Source organism: Acinonyx jubatus, chromosome D1, assembly GCF_027475565.1.
Source record: "Acinonyx jubatus isolate Ajub_Pintada_27869175 chromosome D1, VMU_Ajub_asm_v1.0, whole genome shotgun sequence".
Classification (NCBI taxonomy): Eukaryota; Metazoa; Chordata; class Mammalia; order Carnivora; family Felidae; genus Acinonyx; species Acinonyx jubatus.
Genome location: NC_069390.1, coordinates 40,363,196 through 40,385,068, shown reverse-complemented (window position 1 = coordinate 40,385,068; position 21,873 = coordinate 40,363,196). Strand labels below are relative to the sequence as shown.

Here is a 21,873-nt window from a genome sequence, read left to right as displayed (position 1 = left end):
TTGCACTACTGGGTATTTACCCAGAGGATACAAAAATATTAATTCAAAGGGATACATGCACCCTGATGTTTATGGCAGAATTATCAACAATAACCAAATTATGGAAAGAACCCAAATACCCATCAACTGATGAATGGATAAAGAAGATATATATATACAAGGTAATATTACTCACCCATAAAAAAATATGCAATCTTGCCATTTGCAATGACATGGATGGAGCTAGAGAGTATTATACTAAGCAAAGTAAGTCAGTCAGAAAAAGACAAACATCATAGACATTTTATGTTGGCCTAAAATATGGAAATGTACTTAGAAGTTCATTTGTTAGTTTTCTGATTTGAGTATAGTTCAGCTAATTGAATTTTGCAGTATCTTTTTAAAAGCACACCAATAGTGATCATTTCAATTTCATTAAAGTACTACAATTACCTTGAAGACATTTATGAAACAGTCACAAAACTCTACTAAATTTTTATTGTTTTCCTTCATTTTTATTTCTCTCACCTAAAAGGACAATTTTTAAACAACTTGATTTTAATATGTCTTTCCGAGGTATTCAACTTCATTTTCTTTTTTCTTTTTTACAGTTTTTAAATTTTTTTAACGTTTATTTTTTGAGACAGAGACAGAGAGAGAGAGACAGACAATGAGTGGGGCAGAGAAAGAGGGAGACACAGAATCTGAAGCAGGCTCCAGGCTCTGAGCTGTCAGCACAGAACCTGACATGGGGCTTGAACTCATAAACTGTGAGATCATGACCTGAGCTGAAGTCAGAGACTTAACCAACTGAACTACTCAGGTGCCCCCCCCCTTTTTTTTTACAACTTTTAAAATATTTATTTTTGAGAGAGATACAGAGCGGGGGGGGGGGGGCACAGACAGAGAAGGAGACACAGAATCCGAAGTCGTCTCCAGGCTCTGAGTTGTCTGCACAGAGCCTGACACAGGGATTGAATCCATAAATCATGAGATCATGACCTGAGCCAAAGTCGGACACTTTGTTGAGGAGTCAGGCGCTCCTCAACTTAATTTTCTTAGAAACAATTATTTAGGGGCACCTCAGTGGCTCAGTTGGTTAAGCATCCAACCCTTGATTTCAGCTTAGGTCATGATCTCAGGATTGAGTCCTGTGTTGGCTCCACGCTGATAGTGAGGTGCCTGCTTTGGATTCTCTCTCCGTCTCCCTCTGCCCCTCTCCTGCTTGCACACTCTCTTTCTCTCTCAAAATAAATGAATAAACTTTAAAAAGGAAACACTTATTTTAAAAAATTAATTATGGTACTTGACATATAAAAAGAGTTTATAACAAACATCAATGTATTCAACAGCTAGCAAGAAATAATAAAACATTACCAATTCAGTTGATATGTTCTGTGTTACATCTGTTCATGTCTCAATCCTGAGTATAGTGGTTACCTTTACCATGCATTTCATTCACACTTGTATTTTGGTGACGTACATTGTATTATGTAATTAGCAGAGATAATTGGCATAAATACATTTGGATATAAACATGACTAATTCTTGATATGTAACAACTAATGAACAGAAGTACACAGACCTCCCCTATGGAGGTGTACTGGTTCAGAGTATTCAGTGTGCCCTGGGTGTCCATATGTTTTACATCAGTAAATCTATTGAATCAGTTCAGTGGAGTCAGGTTAAAAGAGATCCTGCCATATTAAAATACTTAAAAAAAAAATCATTCAGTCTTTATTTTCTACTAATGTGGCAAGATAAATACCTGGGTCAATATTTTTGCTATAAATAATAAAATTCCTGCATAAAGTATGAAAGAAATAAATTACCAATCCTTTCAATATTTCAATTTTAGTATATGTGCTGCCAAAGCGAGCACTCCTTTCAATATTTGAAGAATTGATAGGCACTGAGTGAAGTCAGGAAACTAGAGAGTTAGGGCAAGCATTGTAGCTAGTTTTCACTAGCTAGCATTAGCCAAACTCTGAACTTTAATTTTGGCTTCCACTGTCTCATAGGATTTAGGAGACTGGAGACAGAGCTTAATTTGGGGAGTTGCATAGGAGGTAACCCCATAAAGCTGGAACCCCAATGGATACCAGGAGTTAGTCAACTTTTGAAAAAATTATTTATTTATTTTGAGAGAGAGAGAGAGAGCAGGGAAGGGGCAGAGAGAGGGGAAGAGAAAGAGAATCCCAAGCTGTCAGCACAGAGCCTGATGTGGGAATCAAACTCATTAATTGTGAGATCACGACCTGAGCCAAAATCAAGAGTCAGAGGCTCAACCAACTGAGCCACCCCGGCACCGTGAGTAAACTTTTTTGTGAAGGCTCAGATAGTAAATATTTTAGGCTTTGTGGGCTATACAGTCTCTGTGAAAACTTACTCAACTCTGCTATTGTAATTCTAAGGCAGCCATCAACAATGTGTGAGTAGGTGTGGCTATGTTCCAATGAGATTTGTTTTTACTAACACAGGTGGTCTGCCAGATTTGGCTTGCTGGCCCTCATTTGCCAATCCTTAATATAAGGATGACCTAGAAATAATTCCTTTCTCCCTACCTCTGGGGACTGACAGTAAAATCAAGTGTGTCAGTTGCTTCAGTAAAGGAGGGAAATAGTGGCTAAGAACTTGTAGCCACCAGCTGGCCCTTATCTGAATTCCAAAAAAACCTCAAGCCATCTTAGGACTTAAGATAGTCTCTGGAAGAAATCCACTTTATTTCAGGCCTCAAAGAACCTCCACAAGTAAAATCCGCCCCCCCCCCCACCTGAACATCTTACAGTAGGAATAATTAAATCTACAAAGAAAATACATGAGCAAGAACCAGCAGAGATAACAGAAAAGGCCATCATAGATTTCAGATACTGAGATTATGAAGCACAAATTATAAATTAACTATGATTATTCCATTTAAAGAAATAAAGGACAAGCTTGAAAATACCAGTATAAGACAGGAAACTATTAAAAAACACCAGATTTTAAAATAGCCAAATATAACTTCTAAATATTAAATAGAGTGAAATAAAAAACTCAATTAGTGGGTTTAATAATGGAGCAGATACATTTGAAGAGAGAAATGATAAGTCTAAGGCAATTAGACAGCAAGAAGCAGAAAATATGACAGGTTAAGAATCATACAGGATAGAGGGATAAAGTGTCATGTGCATTTAATTGGAAAAGTGGGGCAGAGGAAATATTTGAAGAGAGTATGATTGTACAATTTTTTTAGAGAGAATGTGAGTGGGGGAGGGGCAGAGAGAGAGGGAGAGAGAGAATCCCAAACAGTCTTCATGCTGTCAGTGTGGAGTCCAATGCAGGGCTCAAACTCACAAACTGTGAGATCATGACCTGAGCTGGAATCAAGAGTTGGATGCTTAACCTACTGAGCCACTAAGGCACCCCTGATTTTTGAGAACTAATGAAAAACAACCCATACATTCAAGCCAAATAATCTCAAGAAGGATAAATATAAAATCCTACCTAGACACATTTCTTGTGAAATTAGAGAACACTAAAGGCAAAGAAAAGAAAAAATTGTCACTAGACAAATTACCTACAGAAAAGGGAGAGAGTAATTGATACATCAATAGCACAGCGAAACCAGAATACAGTGAAATGTTATCTTTATTTTTTTACGTTTATTTATTTTTGAGAGAGAGAGAATGAGATGGGGGAGGGGATGGGCAGAGAGAAAGGGGACAGAAGATCCAAGGCAGGCTCCATGCTGATAACAGAGAGCCAGATGTGGGGCTCAAACTCACAAACTGTGAGATCAAGACCTGAGCTGAAGTCAGACGCTTAACCAGCTGAGCCATCCAGCGCCCCTGAAATGGTATCTTTAATGTGCTGAGAGAGAGTAAATGTCAATCCAGAATCCCTACATAGCACAAATATCTTTCAAGAATAAGGTTAAAATAAAGACATTTTCAGACAAAGACTGAGATAGTTGCCATCAGAACCTTGCTAATAAAAACACAAAAATATATACTTAAGACAAAAGAAAAATGATCTCAGGTCAGAGATGCAAAATATGAAGAGCACAGAAAATGGTAAAAATGAGGACAAATCTAAATAAATGTAAAATGTATAAGACTATAATGTCTTATGGGATTAAAAAATTTTAAATATAGCATATAAATCTGGGGATGAAAGGTAGTAGTGGTGAATGAAGTAGTGTTCTAAGTTCCTCAGTCATTAGGGAAGGTGGAAAGGTGATGATTATCTTTGGACTTGGATAAGTTAAGTATGCGTATTGTAACCTTTTATTTATTTAATTTTTTTAGTTTAAATTTTTATTTTTTTACATTTATTTCTTTTTTAAATTTTTTTTAATGTGTACTTGTTTTTGAAGGAGAGAGAGACAGAGTGTGAGTGGGGGAGGGGCAGAGAGCGAGGGAGACACAGAATCTGAAACAGGTTCCAGGCTCGGAGCTGTCAGCACAGAGCCCGATGCAGGGCTCGAACTCACAGACAGTGAGATCATGACCTGAGCCGAAGTCAGACGCTCAACCGACTGAGCCACCCAGGTGCCCCACATATTGTAACTTATGTGACAACCTTTAAAAGAATAGAAATGGTGTAACTTCTAAATTAGTAAAGGGGAAGAAGTAAAATTACAAAAACATACCGGGTGAATAAAAAAGAAGGTAATGGAAAAAAAAAACATAACAGGGACAACATATAGAACTAAGTGTTTAGTGAGGGTGCTGGACATGAAGCTATTAATAAAGAATCCATTGTGCTTATGTATGTCAAAAACAAGCAAAAGAATTTAAAGCTATTATTTATGTTTTCCTCAAAAATAGGAAGTGCACGTGAATATATCTAACAAAATATCTTTAAGAGCTTTTATACAGGAAAGAATACAGCCTTATTGGATAATATTAAATACCTAACTAGATAGGCCTTGTACAAAAAAGTCTCAGTATTGTAAGGCGTTCATTCTTTTCATATTGATTATGATCATATGCAACTATAGTCAAAACCCTAAAAAAATCAGTTGTTGTTGTAGATACTAAATTTGTTCTAAGATTCACTTAGAAATTCAAAGGTCCAAGAATAGACTTTAAAAAAAAAAATCAAACAGGGCAGCGTGAAGAGGACTTTTTTTTTTTAATGTTTATTTATTTTTGAGAGAGAGAGACAGAGCATGAACGGGGGAGGGTCAGAGAGAGAGGGAGACACAGAATCCGAAGCAGGCTCCAGGCTCTGAGCGGTCAGCACAGAGCCCAACGCTGGGCTCAAACCCATAAACTGAGAGATCATGACCTGAACTGAAGTTGGACACTCAACCAACTGAGCCACCCAGGCGCCCCAGCAGATTTCCTTTTTTAAAAGAGTATAGGATTGCCTTGCAGACTCAGTCAGAAGAGCATGTGACTCTTAATCTTGAGGCCATGAGTTCAAGCCCCAAGTTGGATGTAGAGATTAGTTAAAAAAAAAAAAAAAAAAAACAACAAACAAATAAAGCATACAAGTTTTTTAAAGTTTTTTTTTTTTTAAATAGAGATGGGATATACAGATTTTATTTAATTTAATGTTTTATATCCATATGGAAAATAACTTCCAGGTATATAATAACTTTTTAAAAGTCCAGTACGGGATAATGAGCATCATATTATATTATCATTGGATTTAATAGGTGAAACAATTTTATGACTGGTCATCAGACTTATAAAGTAGTTTACTTTCTTGTGTGGATCAAGAACTTCTCTGTGATCTCAAATCTCATCCCTTATAATAATTAGAAGTAAATACATGCTTATCCTTAGAATCCTGAAACATATACATGAATTCTCAGAGTTCTAAGCTTCATAAGGTATTTCTAAGAAACCAGAGGGAGCTGACTTACATCGACTCAGGTCTTAATAAGAAATGAGAATGTGGGCTAAATGGGTTGGTAGGATTTGTTATTATTTTTTAAAATGTGAGAACTGGTAAGTCATAGTGACAAGGCCTCCTTGGCCTTGGAAAGTCTGGAAAGTCTGTTCATCTGCAAACACGTTTAAAGAAGTAAGGCACAGTAATTATGGCATTCTTGATCCAAGTATTGCCTTTTGTTTCCTTTTTAGATTACAGTGTATCTGCAAACTCCAAATTAGTTATTGTCACAGCAGGTGCGCGGCAGCAGGAGGGAGAAAGTCGCCTTGCCCTGGTCCAACGTAATGTGAACATTATGAAATCGATCATTCCTACCATAGTCCATCATAGTCCTGACTGTAAGATGCTTATTGTTTCAAATCCAGGTAAGTCTTTTATCCTCCCTTTAACTGAATCAAGATGATCTTTCCATAGCATTTTTAAAAAGCAACTTAATTGATGTAACATTTATATACAATAAACTGCACCCATTCAAAGTATATAATACAATAAGTTTTTTTCTAGCTCTATTGAGATACAATTGACCTCTCATGAAGATAAAAAGCTTCTGCACAGCAAAGGAAACAACCAACAAAACTAAAAGGCAAACCAATGGAATGGGAAAAGATATTTGTAAATGACATATCAGACAAAGGGCTAGTATCTAAAATCTATAAAGAACTCACCAAACTCCACACCTAAAAAACAAATAATCCAGTGAAGAAATGGGCAGAAAACATGAACAGACCCTTCTCTAAAGAAGACATCCAGGTGGCCAACAGGCACATGAAAAGATGCTCAACGTCGCTCCTCATCAGGGAAATACAAATCAAAACCGCACTCAGATATCACCTCACGCCAGTCAGAGTGGCCAAAATGAACAAATCAGGAGACTATAGATGCTGGAGAGGATGTGGAGAAACGGGAACCCTCTTGCACTGTTGGTGGGAATGCAGATTGGTGCAGCCACTCTGGAAAACAGTGTGGAAGTTCCTCAAAAAATTAAAAATAGACCTACCTTATGACCCAGCAGTAGCACTGCTAGGAATTTACCTAAGGGATACAGGAGTACTGATGCATAGGGGCACTTGTACACCAATGTTTATAGCAGCACTCTCAACAATAGCCAAATTATGGAAAGAGCCTAAATGTCCATCAACTGATGAATGGATAAAGAAATTGTGGGTTATATACACAATGGAGTACTATGTGGCAATGAGAAAGAATGAAATATGGCCCTTTGTAGCAACGTGGATGGAACTGGAGAGTGTGATGCTAAGTGAAATAAGCCATACAGAGAAAGACAGATACCATATGTGTTCACTCTTATGTGGATCCTGAGAAACTTAACAGAAACCCATGGGGCACGGGAAGGAAAAAAAAAAAGAAAAAGAGGTTAGAGTGGGAGAGAGCCAAAGCATAAGAGACTCTTAAAAACTGAGAACAAACTGAGGGCTGATGGGGGGTGGGAGGGAAGGGAGGGTGGGTGATGGGTATTGAGGAGGGCACCTTTTGGGATGAGCACTGGGTGTTGTATGGAAACCAATTTGACAATAAATTTCAAAAAAAATAAAAAAAAATAAAGCTACTGAAAAAAAAGAGATACAATTGACCTATAATGTGTAAGTTTAAGGTATATATACTATGATGATTTGATATACTTGTATATTGCAAAATGACTGCCACAGTAGTGTTAGTTAATACTCCCATTACCTCACATAATTAGCATTTCCTTTTTATGGGGAAAACATTTAAGATTTGCTGTCTTAACGTTTTTGTTTTTTTGTTTTTTTTTTTGTTTTTTTTTTTTTTTTGAGAGAGAGAGACAGAGACAGTGATAGCGGGGTAGGGGCAGGTAGAAGGAGAGAGAGAATCCTAAGCAGGCTCCACGCTGTCAGCGCAGAGCCGGATGCAGGGCTCGAACTCATGAACTGTGAGATCATGATCTGAGCTGAAACCAACAGTCAGATGCTTAACTGACTGAGCCACCCAGGCACCCCTACTGTCTTAGCAATTTTTAAGTATATAATACCATATCGTTAACTATAGTCACCATGCTATATATTAGATCCTCAGAACTTATTCATTTAATAACTGAAAGTTTGTATCCTTTGACTGACATTTCTCCATTTCTCTTCCTCCCCCAGTCCCAGGCAACCACCTCTTTGTTTTTGAGTTTGGCTTTTTTAATTCCACATGTGACATCATACAGTATTTGTCTTTCTCTGTCAGACTTATTTCGCTTAGTATAATGCCCTTAAGATCCATCCATGCTATCACAAATGGCAGGATTTCCTTCTTTCTTGTAGCTGAATATTAAATTGTTTATATGTTGTATATAAATTGTATATATAAATTGTGTGTATGTGTGTGTGTGTGTATCTCACATCTTTTTTTTCCCTGGTGCTGTGTCTTTTAATCCCATGACTTATTCATTTCATAACTGGAAGACTGTATCTCTTTCTCCTCTTCACCCATTTTGCCCAATCCCCCATATCACTCCCCTTTTGCAAACATCAGTTTATTCTCTGTATTTATAGGTCTGATTCTGCTTTTTGTTTGTTTATTCTTTTTTTTTTTTTGGATTCCACTTATGAGTGGAATCATATGGTATTTGTCTTTCAGTCTGATTTATTTCACTTAACATAATATCTTCTAGGTCCATCCATGTTTTCTCAAATAGCACAATCTCATTCTTTATAGCTGTATAATATTCCATTATATGCCGTCTTTTCCTTATCCATTTGTCTATTGGTGGACATTTACCTGGCTTCCATATCTTGGCTATTGCTGCAATAAACATTGGGGTGCGTTTCTTTTCAAATAAGTGTTTCCACTTTCTTTGGATAAATACCCAATAGCAGAACTATTGGACCATATGGTGTTTCTGTCTTTAAATTTTTGAAGAAATTGGTCATACCAACTTATATTCCCACCAACAGCACATGGGGCTCTTCTCTCTCCACATTCTTGCCAACACTTGTTGTTCTTGTGTTTTTGATTTTAGCCATTCTAGCAGGTGTGATATGATATCTCATTGTGCTTTTGATTTGCATTTCCCTGGTGATAAGTGATGATGAGCATCTTTTCATGTATCTGTTAGCCATCTGAATATCTTCTTTGGAAAAATATCTGCTCATGTCTTCTGCCCATTTTCTAATTGGATAATTCATTTTTTGGGTGTTGAGTTTTATATATTTTGGATACAAACCCTTTATCAGATACATCATTTGCAAATATCTCCACCCATTCAGAGGCTGCCTTTTAGTTTTGTTGATTGTTTTCTTCACTATGCAGAAGCTTTGTATTTTGATGTAGTCTCAATAGTTTATTTTTGATTTGGTTTCCCTTACCTTAGGAGACATATCTAGAAAGAAGTTGCTATAGCTGATGTCAAAGTGGTCACTGCCTGTGCTCTCTTCTTGAATTTTAATGGTTTCCAGCCTCATATTTAGGACTTAAATCCATTTTGAGTTTATTTATGTGTATGGTGTAAGAAAGTGGTCCAGTTTCATTCTTTTGCATGTAGCTGTCTAGTTTTCCCAGCACCATTTGTTGAAGAGACAGTCTTTTTCCCATTGGATATTCTTTCTAGCTTTGTCAAAGATAAATTGACCGTATAGTTTTGGGTATATTTCTGGGTTTTCTATTCTGTTCCATTGATCTATGTATCTATTTTGTGCCAGTACCATACCATTTTGATCACTACAGCTTTGTAATATAACTTGAAGTCCAGAATTATGATGTCTCCAGCTTTGCTTTTCCTTTTCAGGGTTGCTTTGGCTATTCAGGATCTTTTGTGGTTCCATACAAATTTTACTATGGTTTGTTCTAACTCTGTGAAAAATGATCTTGGTATTTTGATAGGGATTGCATTAAATGTGTAGATTGCTTTGGGGAGTATAGACATTTTAACAATATTTTTTCTTCCAATCTATGAGCAGTAAATATCTTTCCACTTCTTTGTATCATATTCAGTTTCTTCCATCAGTGTTTTGAGTAGAGGCCTTTCATCTCTTTGGTTAGGTCTATTCCTAGGTATCTTATTATTTTTGATGCAAGTGTAAAGTGCAAGGATTGATTCCTTAGTTTATCTTTCTGCTGCTTCATTATTGGTATATAGAAATGTAGCAGATTTCTGTATGTTGATTTTGTATCCTATAACTTTACTGAATTCATTTATCTGTTCTAGCAGTTTTTTGTTTTGTTGTTGTTGTTGTTGTTGGTGGTGGTGGTGGTGGTGGTGGTGTGTGTGTGTGTGTGTGTATTCTTTGGGGTTTTCCATGTATAGTATCATGTTATGTGCAAATAGTGAAAGTTTCTCTTTTTCCTTGCTGATCTGGATGCCTTTTATTTCCTTTTGTTGTCTGATTACTGTGGCTAGGACTTCCAGTACCATGTTGAATAAAAGTGGTGAGAGTGGGCATCCTTGTCTTGTTCCTGACCATAGAGGAAAAGCTCCCAGTTTTTCCCCTTTGAGGATTATATTAGCTGTGTGTTTTTCTTATATGGCCTTTATTATGTTGAGATATGTTCCCTCTAAGCCTACTTGGTTGAGGGGTTTTATCATGAATGGGCGTTGTACTTTGTCAAATGCTTTTTCTGAATCTGTTGAAGTGATCATATGGTTCTTATCCTTTCTTTTATTAATGTGATGTATCATTTTGATTAATTTGCAAATATTGAACCACCCTTGCAACCCAGGAATAAATCTCACTTGATCGTGGTGAATTATGTTTTTAATGTATTGTTGGATTCGGTTTGCTAGTATTTTATTGAGAACTTTTGCATCTATGTTCATCAGGGATATTGGCCTATAGCTCTCTTTTTAAGTGATGTTTTTATCTGGTTTTGGTATTAGGGTAATACTGGCCTCACAGGATGAATTTGGATGTTTTCCTTCCTTTTCTATTTTTTGGAATAGTGTGAGAAGAATGGATATTAACTTTTCTCTAAATGTTGGTAGAATTTGCCTGTGAAGCCATCTGGTCACGGACTTTTGTTTGTTGGGGGGTTTTTGTAGCTTAAGCTGAAGTTTGCAGTCTCTTTCTGACCCACAGATCCAGACCAGCTTTCTGCCTGTGCTCACTAGCTGTTTGACAACGCTCACTCTTGTCAGTGAGAGTGCATACAGGGAGCCAGCCACAGTGTGGGGGCCTGTGGGGTGAGTGTGTGGAATGCTAGGGTTGCCTGTGGGTTAAATAGGAGAGTCCACTAGCAAGGCATCCCCAGTGGCCCGGGGGCAGTCTTCCTGATAGAGTCTACAACACATTTAGTGGGATCTATGTCCTATAATGCCCCTATGAGAGTCCTGTCTGCCACTTTTAGCTTTTTCTCATTCCTCGTCGTACAGCTCATGACTCAATACTCTGGATGGGGTGAGAGAGAGATGGGCTTCTTTGGCAGCAGCCTGCCTAGCTAGTGAAGGTAGATGCTTACTCACACACTCTGACTTTCATCTGTGGGAGAAATTATGGGCTAAGATCTCTTTTAGCAGTGAGTTCTTCTACCTCAGGGGAGGAATGAGGCAAGTAAAGTCAAACTGTTTCTCTTACCCTCTCCAATACATCCAAACTCATATTATTTTGCCCCAGTGGTGTGCCGGGACTTCTCAGCTAGAACCCTGAACTTCCACAAAGGCTCTCCTGTAGGTGGGTGGATTGTCTAAGACATTGTTTTCCAGGAGCTCCTGAACTTGAGCAGAGTGGGGCTAGCGCTGGCTCATGGGCCATTGCAGGGTCCACAGCTGGGACTGAGGCCCCTTTGCCTATTACATGCCTGACAGGCACGTCTCCTTCTGGGTTCTTTGGTGCGTGATGCTGGATCACACAGCTCCAACAGAGGCACTTTTGTCCATGCGTGGAGGTCAGATTGTCATTTTGAGGGTTGGGTGGTGAGTGAGGTATGTCTTATTTGGCTGTATTGCTGACATCATTCCACAGTGAATATTGATAGATGTAATCACTCATGAAACCACCACCATAATCAAGGTAAGTACATTTCCATTACCTCCAAAGCTTTTCTTGTGCCCCTGTGCAGTCCATCCTTTATTCCACCTCTGGCCCCGTTTTCTGGAATCTCATATAATGGAATCAGACCAAATGTAGCCTTTTTTTTTGTCTGTTTTCTCTCACCCAGCATGATTATTTTGGGATTCACCCATGTAGCTTGGTATTGGTGTTCTGTTCTTTTTTTTTTTTTTTTCTTTTTTTTACTGCTGGAAAGTGGTTTTTTTTTTTTTTTAAATAATTTTAAATCCTTTTTTGTTGATCCATTCCTATCCATTTATCCATTGGTAGATATTTAGGTTATTTCCAGTTTTTAGGTATTATGAATAAAGCTGCTGGAAACACTTGTAAACAAGAATTTTCATGGGTGTATGTCATCATTTCTCTGGGTAAATACATGGGAGTAAAATAAATGGCTTATATGGTAGGTATATGCTTAACTCTGTTGAAGCTGCCAAACGGTTTTCCAAAGTGGTTATCCCAGTTTACATTCCCGTAAGCACTCTAAGAGTGTTCTACGTGCTCCACATCCTTGCCGACATTTTGTATTGTCAGTCTCCTCAATTTTAGTCATTCCAGTAGCATTATGGTTTTTGTAAGTTTATTTACTTATTTCTGAGAGAGAGAGAGAGAGAGAGAGAGAGAGAGAGAGAGAGAGAGCGCTTGCACAAATGGGGAAGGGGCAGAGAGAGAGGGGGAGAGAGAATTCCAAGCAAGTTCTGTGCTGTCAGCACAGAGCCCGACACAGGGCTGAATCTCATGAACCGTGAGATCATGACCTGAGCCACAATCAAGAGTGGGGCTTAACTGACTGAGCCACCTAGGCACTCCAGAGAGTTTTTTTTTTAATCGTGAATGGGTGTTGAATTTTGTCAAATGCTTTTTTTCTATATCAGTTGACACTTTTATCATTGTGTAATGTCTTTCTTTGTCTCTAGTAATAATTTTTGAGGTAAAGTCTATTTTTTATCATGGCAAAATACATATAACATAAATGTTACCATTTTAACCATTTTAAAGTGTGTAATTCAGTGGCATTAAGTACATTAAGTAAATTTTATTTTGTGCAACCACTACCACTGTCTAATGCTCAAGCTTCTTTATCACCCTAAATGGAAACTTTGTGCCCTTAAATAGTCACTTCTCATGCCTTCCTCTCTCCATTCCTGGCAACCACTAATTTGCTTTCTGTATCTATAGTTTTGCCTCTTTTGGATATTTAATATAAATGGGATCATCCAATGTGTCCTTTTGTAAAAGTATTGCTTCTTTAATTTAATAATGTTTTCAAGGTTCATCCATATTGTGGTATGCATCAATACTTTTTATGACTGAAAATATTCCACTGTGTAATATATCACATTCCATTTATCCATTTATCAGCTGATGGACATTTGAATTGTTTTTACCTTTTGGCTATTGTGAATAGTGATGTTAGGAATATTCATGTACAATTTTTGTTTGAACACCTGCATATATCTCTAGGAGTAGAAACACTGGGTCATATGGGGGTGCCTGGGTAGCTTAGTTGGTTGAGCGTCTGCCCCTTGATTTTGGCTGGGGTCATGATCTCACAGTTGTGGGATTGAGCCCCCCATTGGCTCCCTTGCCGGTCATGGAGCCTGCTTAAGATTTTCTGTCTCCTTCTCCCTCTTGCGTACATGTGCGCGCGCTCTCTCGCTCTCTCTCTCTGAAAAGAAGAAACAAAGAAAGAAAGAAAGAAATCAATCAATCCTGGGTCTTATGATAATTCTATGTTAATTAGTAACTGCCAAGCTTTTTTCTTGGTAGCTGTACTATTTTACATTTCCATCAGCAGTGTGTAAATGTTCCCATTGTCCATATCCCCACCAGCACTTGTTATTTTCTTTTTTTTACCGTTTATTTATTTTTGAGAGAGAGAGAGAGCATGAGCAGGGGAGAGGCAGAGAAAGAGGGGGACAGAGGATCTGAAGCTGGCTCTGTGCTGACGGCAGTGAGCTGGATCTCATAAACCATGAGATCATGACCTGAGCTGAAGTTGGACGCTCAATCAACTGAGCTACCCAGGCACCCCAATACTTGTTATTTTCTACATTTTTTATTTTAGCTATTTAAGTGAATGTGAAGTGGTATCTCATTGTGGTTTTGATTTACATTTCCCTAGTGCCTAATGATGTTGAGCATCTTTCCTTTTTTTTTGTATTTATTTATTTTTGAGAGAGCACAGCAGGGGGAGGGGTATAGAGAAGGGGACAGAGGATCTGCAGCAGGGTCTGTGCTGACAGGCTGACAGCAGTGAGCCCGATGCAGGGCTCAAACCCATGAACCGCAAGGTCATGACCTGAGCTGAAGTTGGACGCTCAACTGACTGAGCCATCCAGGTGCCCCTTGAGCATGTTTTCAATGCTTGTTGGCCATTTGTATATTTTCTTGGAGAAACATCTATTCAAGTTCTTTCCTCATTTTTAAATTGGGTTGTTTGCCTTTTGGTTGAGGAGTAATACGAGTTCTTTATATATCTGGCTATAGGACTCTTATCAGATCTGTGATTTAAATGTATTCTTCTGTTCCATGGATTGTCTTTTTGCTTTCTTGATAGTGTACTTTGTACATAAAAATATTTAATTTTGGTGAAGGCCAGTCTATCTTTTTCTCTTTTTGTTACTCATGCTTTTGGTGTCATACCTAAGAAATCATTGCCAAATTCAAGGTCATGAAGATTTACCCCTATATTTCTAGCTCTTATATTTAGATCTTTGAGCCATCTGGAACTAACTTTGTACATGATGTGAGGTAAGAGTCAAATTTCATTCTTTTGCATGTGGATATCCTCTTGTCTCAACCGCATTTTTTGAAAATATTCTTCTTTCCCCATTGAATGGTTTTAGCACCTTTGTCTAAAATTCATTGACCATATGTGAGTGGGTTTTCTGGACTGTCACTTGTGTTCCATTGATTGATATGTCTCTCCTTATGCCAATATCATAGTGTTTTGATTACTGTAGCTCTGTAGTTAAGTTTTGAAGTCAGAATGTGAGTTCTTCAGCTGTGTTATTCTTTTTCATAATTGTTTTCACTATTTGGGGCCCTATGTAATTTCATATGCATTTTAGGATTTTTGTTTTCATTTCCACAAAAAAGATCATTGGAATTTTGATAGGGCTGAGCTGTCAGTGTAGAGCCCAATGCGGGGCTTGAATTCATGAGCTGTGAGATCATGACCTGAGCCGAAGTCGGATGCTTAACCAACTGAGCCACCCAGGTACCCCTAGAAATACAAGTTATTTTTGAGTGTTGTCTTGTATCCTGCAACTTTACTGAATTCATTTATCAGCTCTAATAGTTTGTGAGTGTGTGTGTCTGTGGATTCTTTAGGATTTTCTATATATAAGATCATGTCATCTGCAAATAGAAATAGTTTTACTTCTTCCTTTCCAATTTGGTTTTTATTTCTTTTTCTTGCCTAATTGCAAGTGGTTCACTTTAGATTTAATGACACAGTAAGTTGAAAGTAAAAGGATAGAAAAAATATTTCGTATACACAGGAACCAAAAGAGAGCTGGAGTGGCTATACTGATACCAGAGAAATTAGACTTTCACACAAAAATTGTTACTAGAGACAAAGAAGGATATTACATAATGATTAGAGCGGTAATAAATGCAGAAAAATATATCACAAAATTCAACACCCAATCATGATTTAAAAAAAGAATCAGTAAAGTATGAGTAGGAGGAAATTTCTTCAACTTGAAAAACCCACAGCTAGCATCATACTCAATAGTGAAAGAGTGAAATATTTCTCTCTAAGATTAAGAATAAGACAAGATGCCTGGTTTCACTACTTGTATTCAACATTGTGCTGGAAGTTCTAGCCATAATAATTAACGAAGATTTACCAGACAAATACTTCATTTTTGTTTAAGTTTATTTATTCTGACAGAGAGAGAGGGAGAGAGAGAGAGAGAGAGAGAGAGAGAGAGAGAGGGAGAGAGAGAGGGAGCGAGCGAGCAGGGGAGGGGCAGAGAGAGAAAGGGAGAGAGAGAATCCCAAGCAGGCTCTGCGCTGTTAGCACAGAGCCCAATGCGGGGCTCCATCCAACAAACCATGAGATCATGACCTGAGCCGAAACCAAGAGTTGGACACATAACTGACTGAGCCACCCAGGCATCCCAGTGGACAAATACTTTAAACCAACCATTTTAAATATATTTACAGCTAAAGCAAGCCATGTCTAAAGAACTAAAGGACATATGAGGCTGAAGTCTCACCAAATAAGAAATATTAATAAATAGAAATTATAAAAAGGAAATAAAATAGAAATTCTGAGGTTGAAAAGTTAACTGAAATGAAAATTCACTAGATGGCCCAACAATAGATGGAGAAAGCAGAAGAAAGAACCAGTGGGTTTGAAGATAGGTTAGTTGTTTAAAGTCTGGGGTACTTTAGGAACAGTTTCTGTTGATTGCTTCTTTTCCTTTGTATTGTCTATACTTATTTGTTTCATTTGATGCCTCATAATTTTTGCTGAAAACTAGACATTGGTTTAGTTGAAACCATCAATTGAAAACAAACTGATGGTTACCAGACAGGAGGCGGGTTGGGGGAATCAGTTAAATATGTGATGGGGATTAAGGAGGGCACTTGTGATGAGCACCAGGTGATGTATGCAGTTATCGAATCTTTATATTGTACACCTGAAACTAATATAACACTGTATGCTAACTGGAATTAAAATAAAAACTTAAAAAGGCAAAAAATTATTTTTTTTAACATTTATTTATTTTTGAGAGAGCAAGATAGAGTGTGAGTGGGGGAGGGGCAGAGAAAGAGGGGGACACAGAATCTGAAGCAGGCTCCAAGCTCTGAGCTGTCAGCACAGAGCCCGACATGGGGCTTGAACTCATGGGCCACGAGATCATGACCTGAGCCAAAGTCGGATGCTTAACCGACTGAGCCGCCCAGGTGCCCCAACCCAAAAGCCAAAAAAATTATAATAATATAATATATTATATATATAATAATATAATATATATTATATATTATAATATAATAATTATAAACTGCAAATCAAACTCTCCCCTTTCAGAGTTTGTTTTTGTTGATGCTTGTTGTAGTAGTTTGTTTCAGGACTTTTATGAATTAATTTTGTAAGGGCTATATTCCTTGTTGTACATGGCCACAGTAGTCGTAGGCCACATACATTCGTTTGGTGGTCAGCTGATGTTCGAACAGAACTTTCCTTAAAGTTCTTGTCATGAACATGCTATGAAGGCACACGTGGGTTGTGTCTTTCCACAATGTCAGCTTTATTCAGTCATAAAGCAGGGTTAATGTAATTATAAAGCAGGTTCAGGATTCCAGACTTGATGACATTCACATGTTTAACTTGGCTTCTTGTATGTCACACAAAGCAAAGCACAAGTCACACAACAGACAAGATAGAATAGGGGTAGGAGGCTAACAAACCAAATGGGAAGTCAGTCTGTGGGTGCACAGTTGAGATAAGGCCTTGGTCCAGTCCAGATCAGCTGTTGGAGTTTAATGTTTATTATGTTCAAGCAGCAAAGGATGTCTGTTCTGTTCAGAGATCAATCAGGCACAACCTTTGGTGGCAGCTCCCTTTTTGAAGTGATCAGACATAGAGGGGTCAGTGTCTAAGGAGTCTGACAGTTTGCTGCAAAAATCCTCACCTTTTAAAATGATTTAATCACTCTTGGGCCTTTGCATATCTCCTCTGTTTCTGCTGGTTATCAGTTCTGAGTGCGTCATCAGCTGGTGCTGGTCTCTGTGATGTCTGGTCTTGGCTGCACTGCCCATCACTGCTTGACACGAGTGATTCCATCTTGCTCTCTGCAGTTTTGAAACCAAAAAATATCTCCCAGTCCTTGCTGGAGGGCTCTGTGTGCATGTTAGGGCATGCCCTCAACACTAAGCCTGGCAGTTTACAACTGTGGCTTAACCTTCACTTCCTGTTTGCACAAAGCCTCAAAGACAGATGGGGCTAAAGCTTAGGATCTTCTCACATTTTTTTCTGAGTATGTTCACGTCTGCATATGACCCTGGTCATGCATGTGGCCTTATTCTGGGTAGGAGATGCTGATAGATTAGATGAGGCTGGTGAAGGAAAGGAGAAATTTAAGTGTAGTTAAGGAGGTAAAATTAATTGACTGATTATTAAACACACAGACAGGTACATGCTTTATCTCAAAAGAGAGATTTTTTTTTTTAATTATGATTGTGAGTAATTTAACCTTTTAAAAATCTGTATGGGAGATAATCCTTCCTAATTTCTTTGTTGACTTGCTTTACTTTGAACTCTGTAATGAATCTGTATTTGATTTTATGACCATTTACTTATTCAGAAAAGCAAATTGTAGAATGAAGTTACTATTAATTTTTTTCTAACAAATTGTTCCTTCTAGTGGATATTTTGACATATGTGGTCTGGAAGCTAAGTGGCTTACCTGCAACTCGTGTAATTGGAAGTGGTTGTAATCTAGACTCTGCCCGTTTCCGTTACCTAATTGGGGAGAAGTTGGGTGTTCATCCCACAAGCTGCCATGGTTGGATTATTGGAGAACATGGTGATTCTAGTGGTAAGTATAAACCTATTACCATTATGTAGTTACACTTCTTATCTACAATAATACGTATTTTCTTTAAAGTCTATTTTTTTCTGATATTAATATAGCTACACAACTTTCAGTTGCTTGGTATTTCCCTGGTGTATTTTTCTATTCCTCTACTTTGTCTTCTGTTCATGGGTTTAGCTACCTCTCATAAAACAATGCATGTAACATATAGCTGTTTTAAAAGTCTATGAGTGTTTCTCTTCTCTGGAGATCTTTTTTTTTTTTCTTGAAGTATATCCTGTCAGTTTTGTTTATGCAGAAGTGTTTTAGTTTCACCCCATTCTTGAATGACAGTTGAACTGATATGAGATTCTAGGTTGACGGTTATTCCCTGTCAGCTCTTTGTTACTATTGAGTAGTATTAATTTGTTGCTCTTTTCTGTCTAGTTGCTTATGATATTTTATATTTCCTTATCCTTTTCTTTGTGGATTCTGTATTTGCATCTTGCTTTAAAATGCCTTCTATACCACACAAATATAAAATAATTCTACATATCTTTCTAACACTTTAAAAAATATAAATTTTTAAATATAAAAAATATAAATTTTTTAAAATTAAAAAATATATTTTTATAATTTTGTTTGTTGATATTTCTTTATTTTGTCCATTTAAACTTATTTTTATATTATGTGTAAGGTAGTTACCTAACTTTAAAATGTAAACCCACTGAACTCAAACAACTGATACAGTATGGGGAAGAAGAATTTATTCTGAGATCTATTTCTTTTAGTGCCCTTATGGAGTGGGGTGAATGTTGCTGGTGTTGCCCTGAAGACTCTAGACCCTAAACTAGGAACTGATTCAGACAAGGACCAATGGAAAAATATCCATAAACAAGTTATTGAAAGGTAACAGTACTCATTCAGTGTCTCAGTGCCTTAATAATCAGTTTTAAGAGTAAGATTCACACACAAAAAGTCTATGGTTGATCTTTGCTTTTTGTGAGATAAAGAATTCTAACTTTTTGGAAATTCCCAAATTTAGACTTATATTCTGCATAGCTTTCTTTGGGGATTGTTTTTCAAAAGGAAAATCTGTTTATCATTTTATAAGAACTCATTTGTGTTTGAGGGTAATATATCACAGTGATTTTGATCATGGACTTTGAACCAAGGTGCTCAGGCTTGAAACCTGGCTTCACCATTTATTAGTGGTGTGATATTGAGAACGTATTTAAAATATTAAAAGCTCAGTTCCCTCATCTTTTTTTTTCTATTGAAGTTTCATTAGCATACAATGTTATACTAGTTTCAGGTATACAACATGCTGATATTGACTGACATTTCTATGTATTACTTAGTGCTCCCACAGTAGATATAGTCACCATCTGTCATTATACATTATTATAATATTATTGGCTATATTCTCTATGCTGTACTTTTCATTTTCATCACTTATTTATTTTATAACTGGGAGTTTATATCTATTAATAACTTTTATTTATTTCACCCATCCCTCTACCCACCTCTTCGCTGGCAACTACCAGTTTGTTCTCTGTACTTAAGAGTCTGTTTTTTGTTTGTTTGTATGTTTTGTTGTTTATATTCCACATATAAGTGAAATTGTATGGTATCACTATTTCTCTGTCTTATTTCACTTAGCAGTGCCCTTTAAGTTTATCGATGTTATTGCAAATGGTACGATTTCATTCTTTTTATGGCTAAGTAATATTCCACTGTGGTGTAATATTTCACCACATCTTTATCCATTTATCTATCAATGGGCATTTGGGTGGCTTCCATATTTTGGCTATTGTAAATAATGTTGCACATCATTTTCTTCATATTTAAAATGGGGATAATAGGAGAACCTTAGAAAATTATTATGAAGAGTAAATGAGTTAGTAGAGTAAAATAGTTAGAACAGTACTTAGAAATTATTAAGTGTTTATCAAATGATTTGATGAAAAAAAACATGAAACTGATCAGATGATCAGAAGTTAGCTAATTTTACTTGTAAGTGAAGTGTCTGACTCTATATACATCAGCTTTAATAGCATACATGATTCTTCCTCATGCTTTAGCCAAGTTACATGTTAGTAGAACTTCTAGAACTTAGAAATCACTTTTAAGTTAATGTCTAGCATATAATTATGTTAATACTACAGTATCATTTCCTACCCTTTTCAACACAAGTGTCCTTACCCATATGCCATGTATTTCTAGATATAGGGGCCAGTGAGGGCCAGTTCCCAGCAAATTCAGGAATCAATCTGATACAGAGGCAGAACCACAACCCATGCCCTAAGGAATATGTTTTAGCCAATACTGGTTTCCAAGTGTCATGGAGCAGCCCATCTACTTCTTACAGGGATGTTACAGTGTTAGTCTTTGTCTACCAAATTCCTAATCATCGTACCCCAGGGAATGTTCAACTTGAAACACTGTTGCTATAAGGGAATAATGATTAAGACCACCTTTTCCACTGAAGTCCTGTGTGATTTAAAAACCAAATACTGCAACATATTACAGATCAGTACTTATTCCAGTTAGTCCTCTCAATAATGCAGTGTCCAAATTAAATTATTTGCCCCTTGGTCATTTAGCAAAGGATCTATAATTATAAAGAATCCTGAGATACTGCTAGTATTTATCTAAAAACAACTCACCACTTTTATGTCATAGCCTCTGATTTTCTAGTGCCTAACCGATTGTAGGGTAATGACATCATGATTTAATAGGATGTCCTTCCAGGTTTCCAATAGAGCAATTAGTTTTTGTCTTAATGTAATAGCTTAAAAATGCTTGTTCTATATGCTCACTTTGCCTACTTCTTTTTATGCCAGCAGTTTTATTTTCATTAGGATGGTTAATAACAACTAAAGGATTATATATTTAACTATTCTATTTTCAAACCCTTTCTCTTTGTCAATCCATTTTGTTGATTCTTGAAAAAGTAAATCTGTCATCCAGATTCCACTGGTAAGATCTTTCCCCATTTATTTACTGCAGACCTTTCTTCAACTCATATTTCATCAATCAATCAATCAATCAATCAGTCACTAGGCAGAGCCTCCCTCCCTTCCTTTTTACTTACCCCACAGAGTCTTGGTCATATTGAATTGAGAGTCTGGAAGTTAATCCTAAATTTGACAGCAATCTTCATGCCCCCTCATTGTGCCCTGGTTTTGGATTGATAGTCAAATTACAATACCACAATAAGTCCAGTCCAGTCCCAGCTTTTCTGTGTTGAGGGGATCAGTCTTATCTTTTGCTACCAAGTGTATTGTGTGCAGTCCTGGGGCCTTGCAACAGTGCTTCCATGGATGTAAGACCCCCTGATATGAATAATGATGTTGAACATTCTGTTTCCTGTCCTGGATCCTTTTCTGAGAACTAAATAAACTCAGTGCTAAGTTGAAACCTCTTTGTTCTTTGACTTTGACTGTCAATCCAAATCTGTTGGT

At 37.2% G+C, this 21,873-nt stretch overlaps 1 protein-coding gene across 2 annotated transcripts in view; it reads left to right on the top strand.

Annotated features, from left to right (window-relative positions):
- LOC106987491 (L-lactate dehydrogenase C chain) overlaps positions 1 to 21,873 on the top strand; it is a 40,924-nt gene that overhangs the window by 11,463 nt on the left and 7,588 nt on the right. For both annotated transcript variants that reach the window (XM_015085780.3, XM_015085781.3), the window contains exons 4-6: positions 6,057 to 6,230; positions 18,257 to 18,430; positions 19,198 to 19,315. In XM_015085780.3, coding sequence (XP_014941266.1) covers positions 6,057 to 6,230; positions 18,257 to 18,430; positions 19,198 to 19,315 — 466 coding nt within the window. The remainder of the gene's footprint in view (positions 1 to 6,056; positions 6,231 to 18,256; positions 18,431 to 19,197; positions 19,316 to 21,873) is intronic.